Source organism: Crocuta crocuta, unplaced genomic scaffold (genome assembly GCF_008692635.1).
Source record: "Crocuta crocuta isolate KB4526 unplaced genomic scaffold, BGI_CrCroc_1.0 scaffold273, whole genome shotgun sequence".
NCBI lineage: Eukaryota > Metazoa > Chordata > Mammalia > Carnivora > Hyaenidae > Crocuta > Crocuta crocuta.
In genome coordinates, this window is record NW_027529425.1 from 309,306 (window position 1) to 328,985 (window position 19,680).

Sequence of the window (19,680 nt, forward strand, 5' to 3'; positions counted from 1 at the left end):
GCGACTACGGCGGCTCCAAAGAGGGGGAGGGGGGAGGAGGGACGGCCGGTCCCGTCAGTCAGGCNCCGTTCCGGGGTCTCCGGGTCTGCCCGGGAGCCGCAGTGCAGAGCGGGCCCTAGAGGAGGCCGTGGCCACCGGGACCCTGAACCTGTCCAACCGGCGCTTGAAGTACTTCCCCCGGGGCGCGGCCCGCAGCTACGACCTGTCAGACATCACCCAGGCTGGTGAGTGCACTCGGCCCAGTCCCTGGCCCGGACCCTCATTTGCATATCCCCGCCCCTAGTTTCTCACCGGGCTGAGCAGTCTGGCCCGCCCCTTCACCTGACCGTCGGCGTTCTCGACCCTGCCGATTTGCATAAGCCTGCTAACCCCCCCTCCCCACTCTGAGAACTCCTGGACAATGAACGCATTTCTCCTTTGCACCGAACGCCCGGCGCCCTGACCGAGCGTTGTGAGAGTTCCCCGTCTTCTCCTCTTTATTTGCATATGTGCGCACCTGTAGAATGGTCCCGCCCCTCACCTGGTTGGCTCATTTGCATGACCTCTTCAACCTCAGTTCTGATCGTTCCTTAAAGCAGCCCCAAGGGCCCTTCTATTGACTTCTTTCTCTTCTTCCACTTCGGCTCCAACTCTTTCCCCGTTCCACCGAGATCCGAGCAGCCCTTGATCCCCCTCTTCCCTAGGATTCGCCCCTAACAACCTGGTGCTTCTGTTTACTGTGCTTGTCGTCCCGCCTCCCTAAGGTCCCTGGCCTTCTCCAGTTGTCACCCAGCAGGCCTATGGAAAGAAGCAAATCTTCCACCTCTCCTGTTTTCTCCTCAAGCTCTTCCACCTATTATCTCTGACCCCCTTATCTGAGACTCCCCCCTCCTTCTTGCGAGTGTGAGATCACAATGGAGCCTGTGACCTCATAGGGACCTTAGAATTACCATTTCAGTGTCTGCTTTCCCGGGGAGGTGGGTGGGGGGAGGGACTTGAGGCAGTTGCTGAAAGGAAGGAAATCTTATCTCCTGGCCTGGAGTGCTGGGAAGCTAGAGACTGTTCGATTGCCCTTCCACTCCTCCACCACACAGATCCCTCTAATCATGCTCCCTCCTCCCGGGTGTCTCTTGATGGTGGGGTGTGGGGGACTCTACCATGACAGGTGAGTCAGGCCTCAGCTGCTCAGGAGGCAACAACCTATGACCCTGGGCTGGCAGCTGGGGGGTGGAGATTGGGAGTGGGCCAGAGGACCGCATTCCCGAAGCCCCACCCCAGCCTAGCCCAGGGGTGGGACTTGGGGCTGGCTGAGTGTCCTGAAATCGCTGCTCCCTGACTGCATGCATTTCTCCTCCAGCAGGTGCCTGNGCTCCCCCCTCCTTGCGAGTGTGAGATCACAATGGAGCCTGTGACCTCATAGGGACCTTAGAATTACCATTTCAGTGTCTGCTTTCCCGGGGAGGTGGGTGGGGGGAGGGACTTGAGGCAGTTGCTGAAAGGAAGGAAATCTTATCTCCTGGCCTGGAGTGCTGGGAAGCTAGAGACTGTTCGATTGCCCTTCCACTCCTCCACCACACAGATCCCTCTAATCATGCTCCCTCCTCCCGGGTGTCTCTTGATGGTGGGGTGTGGGGGACTCTACCATGACAGGTGAGTCAGTCCTCAGCTGCTCAGGAGGCAACAACCTATGACCCTGGGCTGGCAGCTGGGGGGTGGAGATTGGGAGTGGGCCAGAGGACCGCATTCCCGAAGCCCCACCCCAGCCTAGCCCAGGGGTGGGACTTGGGGCTGGCTGAGTGTCCTGAAATCGCTGCTCCCTGACTGCATGCATTTCTCCTCCAGCAGGTGCCTGTTCACCTGCAAATACTCAAGTGGGCCCAGACACTCTCCTCCACTGTTCTGGGGAGAACCAGTTTAAACCTCCTCACTTTTCTAGGGTTGCTGGGGAAACGTACTTGCCCACCATGCAGTGAGTTCAGGGAATGGGTGAGCCCCAGGAGCCATTCCTCTCCCTCTCCCTCTCCCCCAGCCGCCAAACCCCCAAGCTCCAGATTGACCTCAGCAGCTGTGTGACACTCGCCGTCTGTTCCCTTTCCCCTCCCCCTTGCTTGTTTTTTGACAAAGACCAAATGTTATTCTTTACTTCCTTAGGGCTCTGTCTCTGTGAGTGGACTCCTGGGGAAAACTACCAAGAACTCCCTGGCCCCTCCCAGCTCCTATCCCCTCCCCGCCTCCTCCCCCAGCATTCCGGCTCAGGGTGCAGGCAGTTCTCCTGAGTGAGCTTATGTGACAAAGTGGGAAAATCCCAGTTTACTGAGGACCTCTCCCTGTCCTTTCCTCCACGTAGGAATCCTGAGACCTTTCTGGGCCCAGGTTGTAGGCCAGGTGGAATCTGTCTTGTCCAAAATGTTCTCTGACCCTGCTCCCCAAGTAGAAGGTTCATAGTTTGGGGTGAAAAGGGGAAGTGACAGTCGGGGTTGCAAGTATACTGCCCTCCACACCTCCTTGCCCTCCAACCCAGACTAAACACTTCAACACTCCGCCAGATTATCCTGAGCCGTCTGCTGTTTTCCCAACTCTTTCTGACCCCACTGTTTTCTCTGCGTATTTCCTAGGGCACAGGTCTCTGGTATCCCTTGGACTCTGTTCCTTGGGGCCCCTGAAAGTAGGGTGGATCCTGAGATGGCGGGGAGGGGCCGCCCTCACAAAGGAGAAGTGCAGCTCATTCTCTCACAGACCACATCCTGTGCCTCCTGTGCCCTGCCTCCTCCAGCCTGGGCTCCCTTCCGCTCCGAGCCTTTTCCCCTGTCACTCCTCAGCCTGGCTTGTCTTCTCCACCCCTTTCATCCACAGCATATGCGCTTGCACACACATGCATTTGGGGATGCAGGGAGAGCAGGCATGTGGAAGGTGTGCGGAGGAGGCCTGCATCTGGCCCTCCCACCCTCTCTGGAACTTGGGTCTTCTCCCTGATGGGTCTTCTCTCTGTGCACTGGGGCTGTGAGCAGATTGGGAGAAAGAAGGAGCCCTGGTGCCTCAGGCTATCACCACCCTGGTAAACATAGGGCCCACCAGAGACAGAACCTGACAGCTTGTTTCTACTCCATTTCCTGTCACGAGACTCATTTCCTTGGGTCCTGATATACCCCAGCTTCCCTCCCATTGGCTTTCACTCACCCCTTCCTGGGGAGGGCTGTCTAAGAAGCTCACCCAAGTTCTATTGCCAGAAATGTCCCGCAGCAGGCCCTGGGCCCCTCCTGGTACAGGTGAGGAGAGGAAGCCAAAACCCAGGCTTGCTTGCAGGGCTCTAAGCAGTTACCGTCCCCAGACTGGTGGAAACCCCATGGGTGACTCCTTTCATTGGAGTAGCAAGCGACCCCTTGAGAATAAGGGTAGTAAGAGGTCTTACTCTCTCCTCCTCCCTCTGCTCTTCACCCACACCATGATCCTGCAAAGAGCTGAGTGCCTAAAGTCTGGGTCAGTAAGAGAGGAAGTAGAGGGGGGCTGGTGGGGCTGGAAGAAGGTGGGAAGGAGGCCAGTCCTGAGGACAGTGTATTCGGATGGGAGGGACCCGAGGACTGTAGCTCCCACCTCTGGGTTGGTCAGCTTGCCCTCCCCTCCTGGTCCCTGAGTGTTTGTTACTTCACAGACCCTTGGACCTGGCTTGCTTATTCCAGGAGCTGATGAAGAACCATTTTCCAGTGTGTCAGGAGACTTATTTAGTCTCTAGAGCCAGACTCTAATGACCCTTGCTTTCTCCCCTATGTTAAAAAGAGGTTGAGGTTGGGGACAAGGCTCCCAAGGAGGGATGAGCTTTCTCAGTGGTTTCGCTCAGAGGTTGACCATATTCTTATCTTGAGCCTCCCACCCCATTACCTTGGTATTTTCTTTGGAGCACTAGCCCTTCTTCCATAGAACAACAGGAATCACAAGAGTTCTAGAAGCCAGTCACCCTTTCCAGGATAGCCCTCTGTTTGTGTATTTGAAGCTGGTATTCATATTTCGTCTTTCTAAGTCTGGGCTTCTCCAGCCCAGTGACCCTATGGGCTTTGCCTTCCCTTTGCTGTTCTGGTAAAGTGCTTGCAATGTGCTCAAGTTTTGCAGAAAGCTTTGTTGTCTCCAGGGAGCCCAGGCTTGATTCTTCAGGTCTGAAGGGGAGGCAGACTTCTGGGCAGGTGGCTCTGGGAAAGTTCAGGGTCCTTCTGTCCAGGGTTGGGTCTTTCCACAGCTCTCCCCTGATAACTTGCTTCCCCTAGACCTGTCCCGGAACCGGTTCCCTGAGGTGCCGGAGGCAGCATGCCAGCTGGTGTCCCTGGAGGGCCTGAGCCTCTACCACAATTGCCTGAGATGCCTGAACCCAGCCTTGGGGAATCTCACAGCCCTTACCTACCTCAACCTCAGGTAGGAAGGCATGGCCAGAGAGGGGGTGCAGGGTGGGGAGCTTACCCTTCTCAGCCCCAAGTCCCGGTGCACAGTACCCTGAATCCCCCTCCTGGTGACCCTGAAAAGAGGGCAACCCTGGGATGCCATGCCTAGGGAGTGAGCCCACTGCCTTTCTCCCCTCCGCAGCCGAAACCAGCTGTCCTCGCTGCCACCCTACATCTGCCAGCTGCCCCTGAGGGTGCTCATTGTCAGCAACAACAAACTGGGAGCCCTGCCTCCCGATATCAGCGCCTTGGGAAGCCTGCGGCAGCTTGTGAGCATGGGGAGCACAGCAAGGGGAGGGACTGTCGAGCCAGACACTTTTGGGGGAAGCTGGGGAGAGGTGGAGACCCAAGGAAGTGGCCAGAGATGGGAGGCAGTTTCTGATGCTCTTGTTGTTGTTGTTGTTGTTTTTAATGTTTACTTATTTATTGCGAGAGCGAGAGAGTCCCAAACAGTCAGCGCTGTCAGCACAGAGCCTGATGCGGCGCTTGATCTCACAAACCATGAGATCATGACCTGAGCTGAAATCAAGCATCAGCCACTTAGCCGACTGAACCAGCAGGTGCCCCTGATGGCTCCTGGTCTTATGGCTCCTGCCCTACTTCTTTCCTCATTGCAGGATGTGAGTGGCAATGAGTTGCAGTCCCTTCCCACAGAGCTGTGTAGCCTCCCTTCCCTGCGGGACCTCAGTGTTCGGAGGAACCAGCTCAGCACCCTCCCTGATGGTAAGGAGAATGAAGAGCTGGAAGGAGGGCGGGTGGGGGGAGGGGTGAGAGAGAGAGTGTGTGTGTGTGTTGTCTACACTGGAGAAGTCACAGACAAAGACTCTTCACAGAACATTGATGCCTTAGTTGCCTAGGGTTTTGCAGTGTATAAAACAAATGAAACTATTTTTTAAAGTTTATTTAATTATTTTGAAAGACTGAGAGCCTGAGCAGGGAGGGCAGAGAGAGAGGGAGAGAAGGAGAATCCCAAGCAGGCTCTGCATTGCCAGTGTGGAGCCCCATGTGCAGACTAAACTCACGAACCATGAGATCATGACCTGAACCGAAATCAAGAGTCCGACATTTAACTGACTGACCCCCGAAACGCCCCCTAAATTATTTTATTTGTTCTCAACCGGCAACCCTCTGAGGCTGACAAGGCATGGGTTATTAGCTCTATTTCACAAATGTGGAACAAGGCACAGAAAGGAGAGTGAGTGAGTGTGTTGGCACCCTGTAGAATCCTAAGGTTGGAAGGGGCCTGCAGCGTCACCCGGTGTCCTCAATCACCCAGTGGGAGCTCTCAAGCACCCCTGAGTCAGATGATGCCCTACACCTCCTCCCTGGAGATTCTGAGTCAGAGGAACCATGGGCCAGAGCCCGAGCAGCCCCATTTTAACGAGCTAGCTGTAATCCACCCCAACATTTGATAGCCTCTACTCCAAAGCAAGCACCCCTGCCTTTAGCCAGCCAGCACTGTTGTGTGTTTCCTGTGTTTTAGGTGGGCATCAGGTAGATGTGCATAATGTCACTCAGATCTGGGGCCAACTCTTAAACTGTATTGGCTTCATGGGGAGAGAAGTGGAGGAAAGTGCTAGAACAGGACACTTAAAGAGCTGCAGGAGCTGGAGGGAAGGCACTGTGGCTCTGCTCGGGGAACTTGAAGAAGACTTTGCCCCAGAGGTATGGCAGGAGCTGGCTTGTGAAGGAAAGTTTTCCTTCCTTCTGCATCTCAGGCAGAGGAAACCCCTTGGGCAAAGCATGTGGTGGGAGGGAGCATGGTCTGGCAGGATGTGGTGAGAAAGGCAAGCCACAGCCAGGCGGGAAGGACCTGAGCTTTGCTCATCTTGTTCTTAAAAAACAAGGGAGGGGAGTCAGGTGGTCACCCATTGTCTCTGAGCTCCCCCTACTCCTACCCTGGCTGTCTTTCCTTCTGAGTCAGTAGCAGTTTAAACAAGTATTTGACCAGGATCCCCTCTGGGCCGTAAAAGAGACCCTAGCAAAATGCTCTGGGGACACAGAGGAAGGAGCAGTGAATTCTAAGTGTCTGGAAAGATTTCATGGAGGAGGCAACACTTGAGCTGCGCTTTGAAAGATGGATGCAAAAATGACATTGTCCCAGTTGAGCAAACAACAGGTGGAAAGGTCAGAAGCTGAGGGGCTGAAGGGTTGTTTGACGTGGTGTGAGAGTGGGCAGTGAGATGCGAAATGTGGGCTGAGCCAGATCATGAACACCTTGACTGTACTGGGCCAGGGAGTGGTGATTTTTATTCTGTGTCTCTGGCCGCCACTAATCCAACCGTGTGCGTTTGAGAAATAGAAAAAGGCACCCTTTCTTGTGGGTGGGCACAGCCTTGCTCAGGACGGGAACGGCTTATCTAGTGAAGTTCAAGGGGGAATCGCAGCCCCTTCCTGCCTGCGTCCTTTGTGCAGGGCACAGGCCACTCACCCTCAGCAGCCTTGGCTGCAAGTCATGGAAGGTTTTTGAGTTGCGCAGTGTCACAGTTTGGTTTGGGTCTTGTGATGGTCACTTGGGGATGGAGGAACGGTTGAAGTGTGCAGTGGGCAGGGTGGGGAAAAGGAGAGAAGCACATGAGTTGGGCAGGATCTAAGGGAGGGGCGCCTGATTTGAGCAGGAAGGGAAGCAGGTAGGTTGTTCCTGGGGAGTGCTCTCAGCCAGCCAGGGCATCCTATGGTGGACCCAGGGGTTGCCAGCTGACCAGAGCAGAGGGCAGAGGAAGTGAGCATAAGACCCCCCACCCCCTTGGGCAGGCTCCTGACTCTTCCCTCACCCACCCCCAGAGCTGGGGGATCTTCCTCTTGTCCGCCTGGATTTCTCCTGTAACCGTGTCTCCCGCATCCCGGTCTCCTTCTGCCGCCTCAGGCACCTGCAGGTCATTCTGCTGGACAGCAACCCCCTGCAAAGCCCTCCTGCTCAGGTGAGGGGTGGGTTTGGGGCAGACCATGGGGACAGAGCTGAGAGTGGGTAGGAGTTGGGAGGTGTGTCCCTTTTGCAGAGAAGCAGGATCTGGGGGAGCCCCCAACCCCTACCTTGTGGCTCTTTATACCTAGATCTGCCTGAAGGGGAAGCTTCACATCTTCAAGTACTTGTCAACAGAGGCTGGGCGGCGTGGGGGGTCTGCACTGGGGGACCTGGCTCCTTCTCGCCCCCCGAGTTTCAGTCCTTGGTAAGTTCCGAGTGGGAAGGAAGGAAGCCCCTGGATACTTGCTGCCCTTTTCTGGCAGTGTGGGACTCCATGGGTTTTGGTGGGAAGATGAGAGGGGTTGCCGCCCGATGTCGGACTGACTAGCTCTCCCTGGCTGGCACTAGCCCCGCTGAAGACTTATTTCCGGGACGTCGGTACGATGGTGGGCTAGACTCAGGCTTTCACAGCGTTGACAGCGGCAGCAAACGGTGGTCTGGAAATGAGGTAAGGGCCTCTTTTCCGAGGGACATTAGGGGTCTCAGCCCCCAGGGAGAACCTCTGAGCCGGGACCTTCTGCTTGGTGCCTCTGAATGTCAAAGTGACAGTTGGTGGCTGGAGTGGTCTTCTTCCCTTTCCCAAGTATCTCGAGGAAAGGCTGGCTCAGCAGCAGACACCAAGGGCCTGAACCCCATGAACCCCCAGCACTGCTGGGACGCTGACTCCCATTTTTGCATTTCTGTATTTACAGTCAACAGATGAATTTTCAGAGTTGTCCTTCCGAATCTCAGAGCTGGCCCGGGAGCCTCGTGGGCCCAGGGAGCGGAGGGAGGATGGCTCTGGTGAGTGGTGGGGTCAGGATAAGGGGACTGGGATAATGGACGGGTCCCAAAGGCCCCCATCTGCTTGCTGACGTGCCCTGGCCTCTCCAGCTGACGGAGACCCTGAGCAGATTGACTTCATTGACAGCCACGTGCCTGGGGAGGATGAAGAGCGAGGTGCTGCTGAGGTGAGGGTCTGGCCCCTGTCCGTGTGCTCAGTAGTGTGCTGTGCCCTGTGGGACAGGAGAGCGGAGGGAGGGAGCTGGTGAAGTCTTGGGGTAACGGGTTCTCCCTCACCCCTTCTGCCCGTCTTTCTTTAGGAGCCCCAGCCACCAGAGTTAAACCCTGTGGCAGGGGACGGAGAGAAGGCACCAAGCAGCAGGTACCCCAGAGCCATCTGAGCCGCCACCTCCTCCCTTTACCCTATCACCCTGGACCCTCCCTTCCCTCCTGACCCTGCTCTGCCTCACTGCTCCTGCCTCTGCCCCTCCCTCTCCCAGGCGGGAGGAGCCAGCTGGCGAGGAGCGGCGGCGTCCGGACACCTTGCAGTTATGGCAGGAACGGGAGCGGCAGCAGCAGCAGCAGCAGCATAGCGGAGTGTGGGGGGCCCCCCGGAAGGACAGGTGTGGGCAGAGGGCAGGGGCAGGGTGAGGTGGGGGGCTTTGGAAATGAGCCCTCATGAGCTACTCAGCCCCTCAGGGTTTGCGGGTCCCCTGCCTGCACTGCCGACCCCACATCTCCTTTGCTTTCTAGTTTTGTGAAACTGGGGGTCAGGGCTGCTGGCGGAGGTACTGCGGCCTCATCCACTCAGGCCTCCTACAAGTATGTGTCCTCCCCGACTCCACCTCCCTGAGCCGTCTCCCTGCACACCCTCTCCTGACCACTCCTTCTAAATCACTTTGTGTCTGTCCTCAGCGGCATGCCCAAGTCCAGTGCCACCCAACTGGGAGCTTCAGGGGGGCAGGCAGCCCCCGCCCCTGCCCCCACCCCTGCCTCTCAGGAGCCCCTTCCTGCAGCTGGACCAGGTTGGACAGGGACTTTGGGAAGAGGATGGGGGACTGTGTAGGTGAGGGGGTGGCTGGGCCTGGTGGCCTGAGGGAAGCGTGGGACTCTGAGGAGTGTCTTTCTCACCTGCCCTCTGGCCTTGGCCCCCAGCAACAGTGCCTGCTCCCCGGCCGCTAGGCTCCATTCAGAGACCAAACAGCTTCCTCTTCCGTTCTTCCTCTCAGAGTGGCTCAGGTGGGTTTCTCCCTGTCCCCAGGGCTAACCCAGCACTAACCCCTGGGCTGCGGTCACCCCTTCTGGCCTGGGAGTTCTCCAGTCTATTGTCCCTTTGTGCTGAAAATCCCCCCAAGCACAGAGGCAGGAGATGTGGGTGCCAGACACGGTGACCCAGCTGGAAAGTTGGTGGTGGGTGGTAGAGACAGCCCACATTCCTCCTTTTTCTCCAGGCCCTTCCTCACCAGACTCTGCTGTGAGGCCTCGGCGACCCCCCCAGATTCTGGACGAGAAGGAGCTGATGGCACAACTGCGTCAGGTGAGAGAGGTGGGATCTGTGGGGGCGGGGAGGTGGCTCCGTCACACCCTGTGGGGGTCTCCTCGAGGACGGAAGCGACGGGTGGGGGTCCCCACTGACCCTGACTGCTACCCCTTCATCCTCCTCCCCCCTAGGTCCTTGAGTCCCGACTGCAGCGGCCCCTGCCTGAGGACCTGGGGGAGGTCCTGGCCAATGGGGTCATCCTCTGTCAGCTGGCCAACCAGCTGCGGCCCCGCTCTGTGCCCTTCATCCACGTGCCCTCACCTGCTGTGGTCAGTGGGGTCCCGGGGTGGGAAGTAGGACAGAGGACTGCCGGGGCCTCTCTTACTCTCTTCTTTTTCCTCTCTCGCCCGCCCACAGCCAAAACTCAGTGCTCTCAAGTCTCGGAAAAATGTGGAGAGTTTCTTAGAAGCCTGTCGAAAAATGGGGGTGCCTGAGGTATGGGGGCAGTGTTCTCAGGAACCCCGGGGCCAGTCCCTACTATAGAGTGGCGACGTCCTGGGCTCAGCTGAGCACTCCACATGGATGGCAGGGTTCCATCCACAGGGGTGTCTGCTCCCCAGAAGGAACCACGTCCACAAGTCCCTGCCCTGCATGCGTCCCTGCCCTGCATGCGTCCCTGCCCTGCACTCTGCATGTTGGTGTGGCTCAGGCCTGGCACGTGAGGGCAGGGGGTGGGGAGGGATTGTCTTGCTGCTGCTGCTGACGTCTGCTCTTTGTCCTTGTCCATCTGTCCTACTCTCCCTTCCCAGGCTGACCTGTGCTCGCCCTCGGATCTCCTCCAGGGCACTGCCCAGGGGCTGTGGACCACCCTGGAGGCTGTGAAGCGGGTGGGGGGCAGGGCCCCCCCACCCCTCTGGCCCCCCTCTGGTCTGGGCGGCTTCATCCTCTTCTACGTGGTCCTCATGCTGCTGCTCTATGTCATCTACACTCGGCTCCTGGGTTCCTAGGACCTGAAGTCACCCTTTCTCCCGCCCCTTCCACCTATTTCTATTTATAAGACTCCTGTGCAACCCCCGTCCCTACCAGTGGTGCCTTCAGCCCCTACCAAAGACACTAGTGAACCCTATCCTCTCACACACACTGACCTCAGAGGCCCCACTCTGGTTCCCCCAGCCTCTGGCCACCCTCCTGTAGCCCCTTCCCGTGCCCCTCACCTCTCTGTGCTGATGGTGCCTTCATTCCCTCCAGGCCCTGCCCTCCCCTCTGTTCCCTCAGAGGGTAGATCTCAACCTTCTTCCTTGTGCCGTCCCTCCATCCTGGTCCCCCCACTGTTACGGGGAGCTAAATTATCTATGTTTTGTAGAGAGAACTCTATATTTGTAGGAGATGCAGGGGCCCAGGCTGGGTCCCTGTCTCTGTGTATAAATTGTACAGACTGTGGCCGCCTCTGTGTGTGTGTGTTTGTGTCTGCCCCTGTTGCGGCCCGGCCCAGCCCTGGCCATGCCCCTTGGGCTCTGTGTGCCAGCCTGCCTACTCCAGCATTTCCCTCTGGAAATAACAGGTGTCTCCTCCCCTGAGCCTTGGCCCCCTGTGTCATCTCCCTTCTGTTACCTGCTGGCAGCTTCCTTGCATCTCATTTGTCCCAGGCCGTGTCTAGGGTGCCCCTGACCTTTGCTGCCTCCACCTAGAAGGACTGTCCTGTCAGCCCTGTTTGCCCAGGCTTCTTTGGGGTTTCACCCACCCTGCTCCCAGGAAGGGCAGGGAAGCCGAGAGAATGAGGTGACATAGGGAACTTAACCCGGGCCCCTCCCCCCCAGGAGTCCCTGTGCCAGTCCCACCACATCCTGGAAGAGGAGGGGGCCCCAGGAAGGGGCCTCCCCTACATCGCTGCTGTCGTCCACGCACTGCTGGAAAGGCCATAGGGTTGAGGTAGGGGCTCAGGGCCCCGACCTGGCCTGGAACCCAGGAACAGAGAAGACAGCCACCCCGGCTTCCGCTTTCTAGCAAGGACTCTGGTGAGGGCGGCCTTGGGCCTGGCCCTGTTCTTTGGGCTCCCCTGGGCCCTCCCAAGGGCTTGGAAGCCGGCTCCGACCAGCAAGGCGCCCTGGCCGCCTCTGGGTGTGGCCGAGGGTCTTGTGTCAAGTGCAATAAAGAACCCGGGCCCTCTAGGCTGCCGTGTGTGTGTGTGTGTGTGTGTGTGTGTGTGTCCGTCCCTCTAGGCTGCCGTGTGTGTGTGTGTGTGTGTGTGTGTCCGTCCCTCTAGGCTGCCGTGTGTGTGTGTGTGTGTGTCCCTCTAGGCTGCCGTGTGTGTGTGTGTGTGTGTATGTGTGTGTCCATCCATCTGTGAATGAAAGTGGTGCGTCGCGGGGAAGTGGTCGCCTCCGCGTTGGTGTCGGGGTTATGTAGTTCCCCGCGTGTCTGTGTGTCCATCGTGTCGGGGTTATGTAGTTCCCCGCGTGTGTATGTGTGTGTGTGTCCATCTGTGAATGAAAGTGGTGCGTCACGGGGAAGTGGTCGCCTCCGCGTTGGTGTCGGAATTATGTAGTTCCCCGCGCCAGGCGCCATGGGCGGACCCAGGCGCCATGGGCGGACCCAGCCACCCCTGCCGCCAGGGGGCGTCCGCGGGATCCCGGCAGGAGCGCGCGCCACGTGGCCCGGAAACGTGCTGGGCGTCGGAAACGTGCTGGGCGTCGGCGTGGCCGCGAGGCCCCGCGAGATGGGGCGGGTTGCTGCGGGAGGTGGGGGCCGTGAGAGGGCCGCGTGGGGCTGCGTGCTGCGAGGTGGGAGGCGCAGACCGCGCGGACGCGGGGCACGGAGCTGCTGGCCTGCGCTGCCCTCCTCCCAAGACAAGGCATGTTCCCCGGGCCGCCTCGGCGGTGGGACGCAGCCAAAGAGCAGGAGCTCGAGGAACATGGCCCTTCGGCCGGCAGTGACCCCGAGGAGTCCTCGACCTCTGGAGAGGAAGCCCTGGGGGAGCCAGGAGCTCCCCCACAGGACAGGTGAGGGGCTGGGCGGGAGGGAAGTCCGATAGGGGGCCCACAGTGTGAGATCTCCATTGCCGACACCGAAAAATGGTTGTGCTCAGACTCCCTGCGCCGGGCACCCTCGGCCCTGCCTGGGAAGTACCCGAGGGAGGCTGTGACCGGTGCACCTCAGTACCTCCCGCTCCCAGCCCACAGCCCTGGTCGCGAAGGCCCTCCTGGACCCGGAGAGAGCAGCTGCTGCCCCGGCCCCCCCCAGGCCTGGCTGCGGAGCACTCCCCGGGAACCCCAGGTAGGTTCAGGCCTTGTGGCCTTTACCCTACAAGACCCTTACACCGACTCCCAAGCCTGTTTTAATCTTTGTCCCCCACCCCACAGTTGCCCTGTCCCCCCAGATGGCCTGGGAGGTGGCTCCCTCAAGGATGACCGTGTTAGCACCGTGGGATCCCAACTACAAGGCTAAAGCAGGACCCCAGCTGGTGTGGGTGAGTTGGGAGTACCTATGGCTCTGGCCTGGGGGTGGGGCAGAGGTGCCTTGGAGGGAGCCCAAGCTCCAGTGTTTTGTCATGCCCCCTCCACAGGGGCCCAGCTGTTCATCTGGCACCTCCTTCTCAGGCCGGACTTTGTGTCATCCCTCACTGTGGCCGCTGTACGAGGCAGCCTCAGGCCGGGACCTCAGGTCCCTGGCCACTGCAACAGGACATCAGAATGGAGAGCATGTGCCCAGGGATGCAGGTACTTTGCTTGGTGCCCAGGGCTCTGGAGTGGCCCTGCACGAGCTCCTCCGGGAACCGGTGCAGCCCTCGCCAATGCAGGAACCCCAGCCTGCTGCCCTACCAGCTTCTCCTCTCCAGGGTTCCCGGTGATGTGCTGTGAAGATGTCTTTCTTTCAGATCCTCTGCTGCCACGTGGGCAGCGTGTTCCCCTGTACCTGTCGGAGGCCTCTCAGCAGGTGAGTCTCATTCCTGCCCTGGCCTCACCCTAGTTCTCATGCAGGGCTCCGGAGGAGACACTTCCCCCTTCTCTCTCCTCAGGTGATGGGCTCTCTGAAGTTGCTGCTCCCACCTCCTATCATGTCTCCCTGGGTGCTCCGCACTCCATCCCCTGGGTGCTCTACTGCCTGGCTCAGTGGGCCTGAGCTCATCGCCCTCACTGGCCTCCTGCAGATGAGCCAGGGGGCTCCTAGACCTGTGGCTTCGGAGGCTCCCACGCCCCCTGCTGGCCCCCCAGACCCTGTATCTGACCACGGAGGCCCCAGCGGTGGCCTCAGCTGTTCTCACTGCACTGACCCATCTGCCCCTCAAACCCCAGACACCCATTGAACATACCCCTTCTGGGCACGGAGTGGGTCTCCTACTCCCCCAGACAGGTTCTGTTGAACAATAAAAGTGTTGGTTTGCAAACAGGCTCTTTGTAGTGAGTAGCAGAGCGGGACATGGAGACAGGGATGGGGTCTTTTCCTCTACATGGCTTAGGCTGCCCTCCCTTCAAGTTCGTGTTGTTCCTTGGTCTCCCCTACAGTAGGTCAGGGGAATCCATGGACCTAAGACCTTTCCAGACTGACCAAGGAGGACACCTTTAATAGGGCAGGGTGTGTGGGATCCACAGTACAGTCCACAGTATATGGAAACAAGAACTCTATCAGCTCTGCCAGACTCTATGGAAGGGAGGATTGTGTGAACACGTGGCTGGTGCTGGGAGAGGGAAATCAGGGAGTAAGGGGGTGGCACAGCACTTGTGGGAAGCAGTAGAGGTAAAGTACCTGGTGCTTTCAGCCCTCTTGCTTGGGGTCTTGGGAGTTGAGCTCTGGGGCTGGGGCTTATTTCTTTGGCTGGGAGGAGACACAAAGCAGGCCCACAAGGCAGGTAGGGAGGAGCAGGTCCATGTGAGAGAAGTCATCAGAGACGGGGAGGGGGGCCAAGACCGGCCTGGGAGTCTGGAGTGATGCTTCAGGAACTCTGCCAGGAGAGAAAGGTTCAGGGCTTTGCTGGGGGTTTGTGGGTGGCAAGAAGGGAGGGTGGTTCTAGAATTTTCTCCCTTAAAAGAATCCCGCTTCTTGGGGACCTTTTCCTGAAGATTTCCCAGGCACCACATCTGGAAGGGGCAGAGTGGGCAGGAGGCTGTAAAGGGCAGCTCAGAGCTTTCTGCAAGTCACAGGTCCAGGGGGACCTGAGAGCCTCTCTACCTTGGGAATGGTGAGGGGAGGAGTTGAGGGGAACCAGCAGGGAGGCATTTGCCCTGTTTTCTCTCCCCTCCTCATCCATAGGTAAGCTAGACGGTACGGGGCTGCCCGGGTCTCCTCACTGGAACCTCCCTGAGGTTCTGGAACTCGATGCGGGCATAGCTGTATGGGCGGTGAATGCTGGACCCTGGGGCGTCGCCTTGAGCCTCCAGTGGAGGCACCAGGTCTAGGTCTATGTAGTTGAGGTGGCTGTTAGCCGGGTCTTGTATGGCAGAGCCCATTCCCAAGTAGTCCTGGGCCACGTACTTGATGCACACGTACTCTCCCGCTAGCTCTGAAGGTGACTGCAAGCAGGGATGAGCCCCTGCCAGTCCCCAACATTCCCCCACCCCGGGAGGGGGCCCTTGAAAGGAAGGTCCCTGCCTCCTGGGCCCGGGCTTATAGGAACCAGGCAGGGAACTCGAGGGAAAGGACCCTGGCAGAAAGTGGGTCATGGGCACATATTCAGTGCCCCTGCAGCCACGGAGCTGCTTGTGCGGAGGGGCGTGGACAGGGGCCGCAAGGCCCGGGGGCGCCATCACCATGTAGCCACCTGCTTCGCCACCCCCCATGGGCTCATAGTCGCTCCTGGCTCCCATGGCTACATAGCCCCCGCCCTGTTCCAGTTCTCCGGGGTGCAAGGCTGCCAGCGTCGCCAGGGTCTCAGGGGTTGTTTTCTCTATCCTCTCACCCACGACCCCGCGATGGCTCAGACCGCTTGATTGGGCTGCCGAGGCTAGGGTCGCATAAGGTTGGGAGACAGAGGGTCTATAAACGCTCATAGGGGGATCCCTTGGCAGTGGCTCAGCCCTGCCACTGGTACCATCATCCCCGAGTTGCTTCATGGCGGCCAGTACGGTCTCGTGAATGCTTTGGGCCACCACGGCGTCGGGCGCCTGTAGCCACAGCTCCCCAGGACCCGTGGGTGCCGAGCGGCCGAGTTCCAGGAAAAAGAAAGAGTCTGCGTGGCCACAGCGGCGCACGCTGAGCAGCGACAGGCGCAGGGCAGGCGGCTGCGAAGTCTGGGTGCTTCCAGAGCCTCTGCCCTTGGGCTTCCGTAGCAGGCTCAGCATCCCCGAACCCAGGCACAGGCGATAGCGGCCGCTGCCCAGGCCTCGTGTCCGCCCCAGTCCCTTGGGCTGCAGCGTCACAGGCCAGACGTCCTGAAATGGAGCGAGGATCCAGGCCCTGGGGTCCTCCTGAAAGCTGGGACCTGGAGAGAGAGTGGGCTGGTCACAGGGGTCTCCTGGGCTGGGAGGTTGGAGAATTTTCTGTGCCCTGAGAATTAACGTCTTAACCTTTCATGTTTGAACTTGATTTTCCAAGACTTACCGGGAGGGACAACCTACGATAAACGAAACCCACGATCACCCAAACCCTAGCTCCGGGCTCCCACCCCCAGCCCGTCTCCACCTGCCCAGGGCTCCAGCCTCACCCGCGGCTGCGCGCACCTCGAGCAGGGCGCTATACCACGCCTGCTGCTCCGCCTCGCAGGCGGCCGCCACACCCAGGCTGCGGTCACGCGTGTACAGGACGATCAGGTGGCGCTGGCGCGCGTCCACGCGCGTGCTGATGGTGCACGCGCCCGCCAAGCTCACGCTGAGCTTGGGCGGCGCTCGGCCGGCACGGAATTTCTTCTCGCTCTCGTAGCACTCTAGGCTCGGCGGGTCCGCGCGCAGCACGAAGAAACGGAGGCGCTGGGACTTCTGCTTCCGAAGATGGCCGCAGAGCCGCACGTCAGCCGGACAGGCCCAGGGCCGCGGCAGAACCAGGGGCACGTCGCCCGGCTCGGCCTCTGGGGCCGCCGTGGGACTACCGTCTCCCGGCTTCATCATGGGCCAAAGGCAATATAGTGGCCGGAGTAGGGGCTTGAGACTTGGTAGGGTGGAGGTGGCCGTCTCCAGGGAGGGGGGCAGCGTCCTAACAGGTTGCCACCTGTCTTTATGCCCAGCGTCTCACCTCAGCTTCCGACTTGAAGTTTGGGGCCTGGGGTCTGCGGTGGCCTCTTGCTACGCGCAGCGTGTACCCCAGTAGCTGCCCGGCCCGGCGCTCCCCACGCCTTGGGCCGCCTGGTGTCCCTTCCCTCCCTTTGCCTACCGCTCCAGAGTCCCCACCCCCCGCGAGGTTAACCCTCGTGCGGCCGGAGCGCTGGGCACCGGGGGCTGTGAAGTCTGATGGGGAAGGCTGGGAGAGGCAGCCTCCACCCCACCCCAACCACCCTTGGGCTGGGGTTGCAGAGGCGGGGAGTGTGTGGGCGGCTCTACGGATCCGAGCTGACTGCCAGGGGAGCGACCAAGTGAGGCGAATGTGAGTGGAACTGTGTCAGAGGCTACTGCGCAAGAGTCCGCAGTCGGGTCAATTAGGGGACCGCCCTTACAGCAGCACCGCCTTTTGCTCCTGCCACTGGCCACTCAGGATCTAGGCGTCCGGCTCCTGTGTCCCCCGTTCCCACCCAGGAAAGGTTTTGTATCTTTCCTTCCCAAGCCAGCCTAGGAGCCAGGGCCACCAATCACTGGGCTGTGCTGATTTCAGAAGAGTTGAAGGTTTAGTTTCTCTCTGGGTTTAGGGTGATAGGAGGGTTCTTCAGATAAGTTAACTTCTGGATTGGTCTCTGTGCATAGACCATTCCACCAGAATTCCAGTCAAGGGGACATTGGAGGAGAACCCGCGGAGGAAGACACCATCTCTCAGGGGCACTGCCCTCCTGCTGCCCTCCGTCCCTTCTTACCACCACTGTCCCAAAATGCCACCATGAGCCATCTGAAGGCTCTGACCAGAGGTGCAGACTCTCTGGTGGGGGAACCCCATCCTAAGAGATTTGAGATGGAGATGGGGTTCAGACATTTTACACCCTTTTCTGACCCTTGCAAGGACCACAACTCCTGCTTGGATGATGGGGCTTGTCATCACATACTCTGCAAGACACACCACCAGAAGTTGACACATGGGTGGGAGCCTTAGAGGACTTTGGCTATCACTCTCATGGCAAGTAAGATAGCTAAAGGCGGGAGGGGGGGGGGTTGGTGAAGGTCGAGGAGGGGAAGTGGGCAACTGAGTCTTAAACCTATTATAAATGGTATATGGGGAGGGCGGTTAGGTAGGGAAGGAGATATAGCAAGAATACTGAAGCAAGGGAAGCTTCTTTTTCTCAGACTAGTCCATAGGCCACGACAGCTTGAGCTGGGAGGGCAGGGCTTACCACCCACGCTTCTCCATTTCCCAGGCCTGTGAGGAAGACTCTTCTGGAATACTGGAGAAGCCAAAGGTGCACTGTGTGTGGAAGTTAGGATCCTCAAATAGCCTTTCATCATCATGTTGAGGGGGAAATGCAGGGAGCCAACCAGCATCATGAGGATAGGCATCTGGCTAGAGGCAGGTGGTGGCCAGGGCCCCNCAGCCACCACTATTGATGGATGTTGACCAGGGAGAGGCAGGTATGTGATGGTTCCGTAAGTGGCCACCAAAACAGAAGTGTGCTAAAGGCCATTGCCTCCAGTGTGGCCTTGACACATGTACCAGGTGCAAAGTAGCAAGGACACAAAAGGGATCTGCAGGCCCCTCCCCTTCCCAGTGCTGCTTTGAGGAACAGGGCCTAAGGACCTGTGGCGCTCCTGGCCTGGAGCCTTATTCTCCAGGCTTGATTTGAAGCTATCCACAGAGGGCCTCTTCATCCCTACTCCTTCTCACTCTGCATCGACCAGGCCACCGTGCGGCACCCCCCGCCCCCAGTCCTTGTGAACTCACAGCTGCTGTCACAGAGTCCAGCTCCAGACCACCTTGTGTCACTGAAACCCTAAGTGCTGGGTACGGATAGAGCAGGAAGCAGCAGGGATCGGAGTACTTGGGTTCTGGGCAACAGTGGTAATCAGTGCCAGGTGATCTAGCCTGCTGGGTACCAGGAAAAACCTGGAGCCAAACACTGGCCTAATCAGTTGCCTTAGCAACAACATTGCCCTTGGCCTTCCCTAGACAAGATTTATTTTAGCCTGTTGCCCTGGTAACTCCACTTGCCCTCCAGGGACAGGAAGCGGCAGAACCTTAGCTCTGCTGGTGAGAAGACCACTCCCAACCTGAGGGGCCTACCTGTGCATCCTTCTGCAGGGTGCAGGGTAGCCATGGGATGGGATCTCCACATTCTAAATCCCTATGGAAGAATCTTGTTAACAGCGAGAGGAACCTACAAGGAGGAGAATGGGATCCTAAGCCTGGGGTGTTCCTGTCAGCCTCTTCCTCCCCCATCTGAAGTTCTCTCCACTCTGTGGAGGGGGGATGCAGGGACACCATCATCTCCTTCCTTCAGCCTTCCCTCACCATGGCTCCCAGGCTCCAGTGTGGAGGGAATGGAGTTCTTCACAGTCCTGGAGACTGGCTCCTGCTTTCTCACCCGCAGGGGCAGGTGATATGCTGAAGGCTGGGGCCAAGCCAGAGGACTGTTGTCTGCAGGGCTCTGTCACAGCACTGGCCAGAGGGACATGAGGATTTGGTCAGAAGCCAGTGGGAGCCTCCATAGTGTGCCTGCGGTGGGGTTCAGATTTGTAACCCCCAGGCTGGGTCGTGCAAGCACCCCCTGGGGTGGGGTGGGAGGAACACAGCCCAGTCATTTAGACATTTTCTGTCAGGCCAGGGATTTTTCCATTCTTTGCTGCTCACCTGGACACAGGAGGCCCCACGGAGGCAGCACTGTGGCTGCTCTGCGCCAACAGAGGCAGCTGCGGTCCTAGTCTTGGCCTGTGCCCAGGGAACTCAAGTATTCTGTCCTGGAGTTGAAGGCTGACCCAGTGTAACTTCTCTGATTGGTCATCCTGCCCTGGCCAGTGAGCTGGCTGGAGTCCATGTTGGACAGAGTGCCCAGGACGCTAGGAGGG

General features: G+C 58.9%; 3 protein-coding genes across 13 annotated transcripts; 2 read left to right on the forward strand and 1 right to left on the reverse strand.

Moving 5' to 3' along the window:
• Window positions 1-1,529: 1,529 nt before the first annotated feature.
• Window positions 1,530-11,781, forward strand: LRCH4 (leucine rich repeats and calponin homology domain containing 4). Of its 4 annotated transcripts, none has more exons than XM_077758615.1 (18): window positions 1,532-1,629; window positions 4,236-4,380; window positions 4,549-4,675; window positions 5,024-5,129; window positions 7,191-7,327; window positions 7,461-7,576; window positions 7,720-7,819; window positions 8,064-8,154; window positions 8,245-8,321; window positions 8,454-8,515; window positions 8,634-8,756; window positions 8,887-8,955; window positions 9,049-9,158; window positions 9,289-9,372; window positions 9,585-9,670; window positions 9,805-9,942; window positions 10,031-10,108; window positions 11,431-11,781. In XM_077758615.1, the coding sequence occupies exons 1-18, from the start codon at window positions 1,623-1,625 to the stop codon at window positions 11,533-11,535; spliced, it is 1,761 nt and encodes a 586-aa protein (XP_077614741.1). In that variant the 5' UTR covers window positions 1,532-1,622; the 3' UTR covers window positions 11,536-11,781. The 4 variants fall into 4 exon arrangements, with proteins under 4 accessions (XP_077614742.1, XP_077614741.1, XP_077614739.1 ...); XM_077758613.1 differs by lacking the exon at window positions 11,431-11,781 and adding an exon at window positions 10,423-11,053; XM_077758616.1 differs by lacking the exons at window positions 9,805-9,942; window positions 11,431-11,781 and adding an exon at window positions 10,423-11,053 and having other exon boundaries at window positions 1,530-1,629.
• Window positions 11,782-11,813: 32 nt separating this feature from the next.
• SAP25 (Sin3A associated protein 25) lies at window positions 11,814-13,997 on the forward strand. Of its 8 annotated transcripts, none has more exons than XM_077758617.1 (6): window positions 11,814-12,612; window positions 12,699-12,886; window positions 12,990-13,079; window positions 13,152-13,329; window positions 13,449-13,546; window positions 13,629-13,997. In XM_077758617.1, the coding sequence occupies exons 1-6, from the start codon at window positions 12,177-12,179 to the stop codon at window positions 13,914-13,916; spliced, it is 1,278 nt and encodes a 425-aa protein (XP_077614743.1). In that variant the 5' UTR covers window positions 11,814-12,176; the 3' UTR covers window positions 13,917-13,997. The 8 variants fall into 8 exon arrangements, with proteins under 8 accessions (XP_077614743.1, XP_077614745.1, XP_077614744.1 ...); XM_077758619.1 differs by having other exon boundaries at window positions 13,488-13,546; XM_077758618.1 differs by having other exon boundaries at window positions 13,176-13,329.
• A 187-nt stretch (window positions 13,998-14,184) lies between these two features.
• Window positions 14,185-16,647, reverse strand: LOC144227215 (insulin receptor substrate 1-like). The gene is made up of 2 exons (XM_077758819.1): window positions 16,233-16,647; window positions 14,185-16,028 (listed from the first exon to the last, which is right to left on the reverse strand). Exons 1-2 carry the CDS (start codon window positions 16,645-16,647, stop codon window positions 14,866-14,868), a joined length of 1,578 nt encoding a protein of 525 aa, XP_077614945.1. The 3' UTR covers window positions 14,185-14,865.
• Window positions 16,648-19,680: the final 3,033 nt, after the last annotated feature.

Excerpts from the sequence above, each read along its gene's own strand:
- LRCH4 (XM_077758613.1), top strand. Across the intron at positions 7,577-7,719 it reads CCCCCGAGTTTCAGTCCTTG|CCCCGCTGAAGACTTATTTC; the intron begins GTAAGTTCCGAG and ends GGCTGGCACTAG. Across the intron at positions 9,943-10,030 it reads ACGTGCCCTCACCTGCTGTG|CCAAAACTCAGTGCTCTCAA; the intron begins GTCAGTGGGGTC and ends GCCCGCCCACAG.
- SAP25 (XM_077758617.1), top strand. The coding sequence starts at position 12,177 with ATGGGCGGACCCAGGCGCCATGGGCGGACCCAGCCACCCCTGCCGCCA. Across the intron at positions 13,080-13,151 it reads CAGGACCCCAGCTGGTGTGG|TGTTTTGTCATGCCCCCTCC; the intron begins GTGAGTTGGGAG and ends CCCAAGCTCCAG. Across the intron at positions 13,547-13,628 it reads TGTCGGAGGCCTCTCAGCAG|GTGATGGGCTCTCTGAAGTT; the intron begins GTGAGTCTCATT and ends CTCTCTCCTCAG.
- LOC144227215 (XM_077758819.1), bottom strand. The coding sequence starts at position 16,647 with ATGAAGCCGGGAGACGGTAGTCCCACGGCGGCCCCAGAGGCCGAGCCG. Across the intron at positions 16,029-16,232 it reads GGGTGAGGCTGGAGCCCTGG|GTCCCAGCTTTCAGGAGGAC; the intron begins GCAGGTGGAGAC and ends CTCTCTCTCCAG.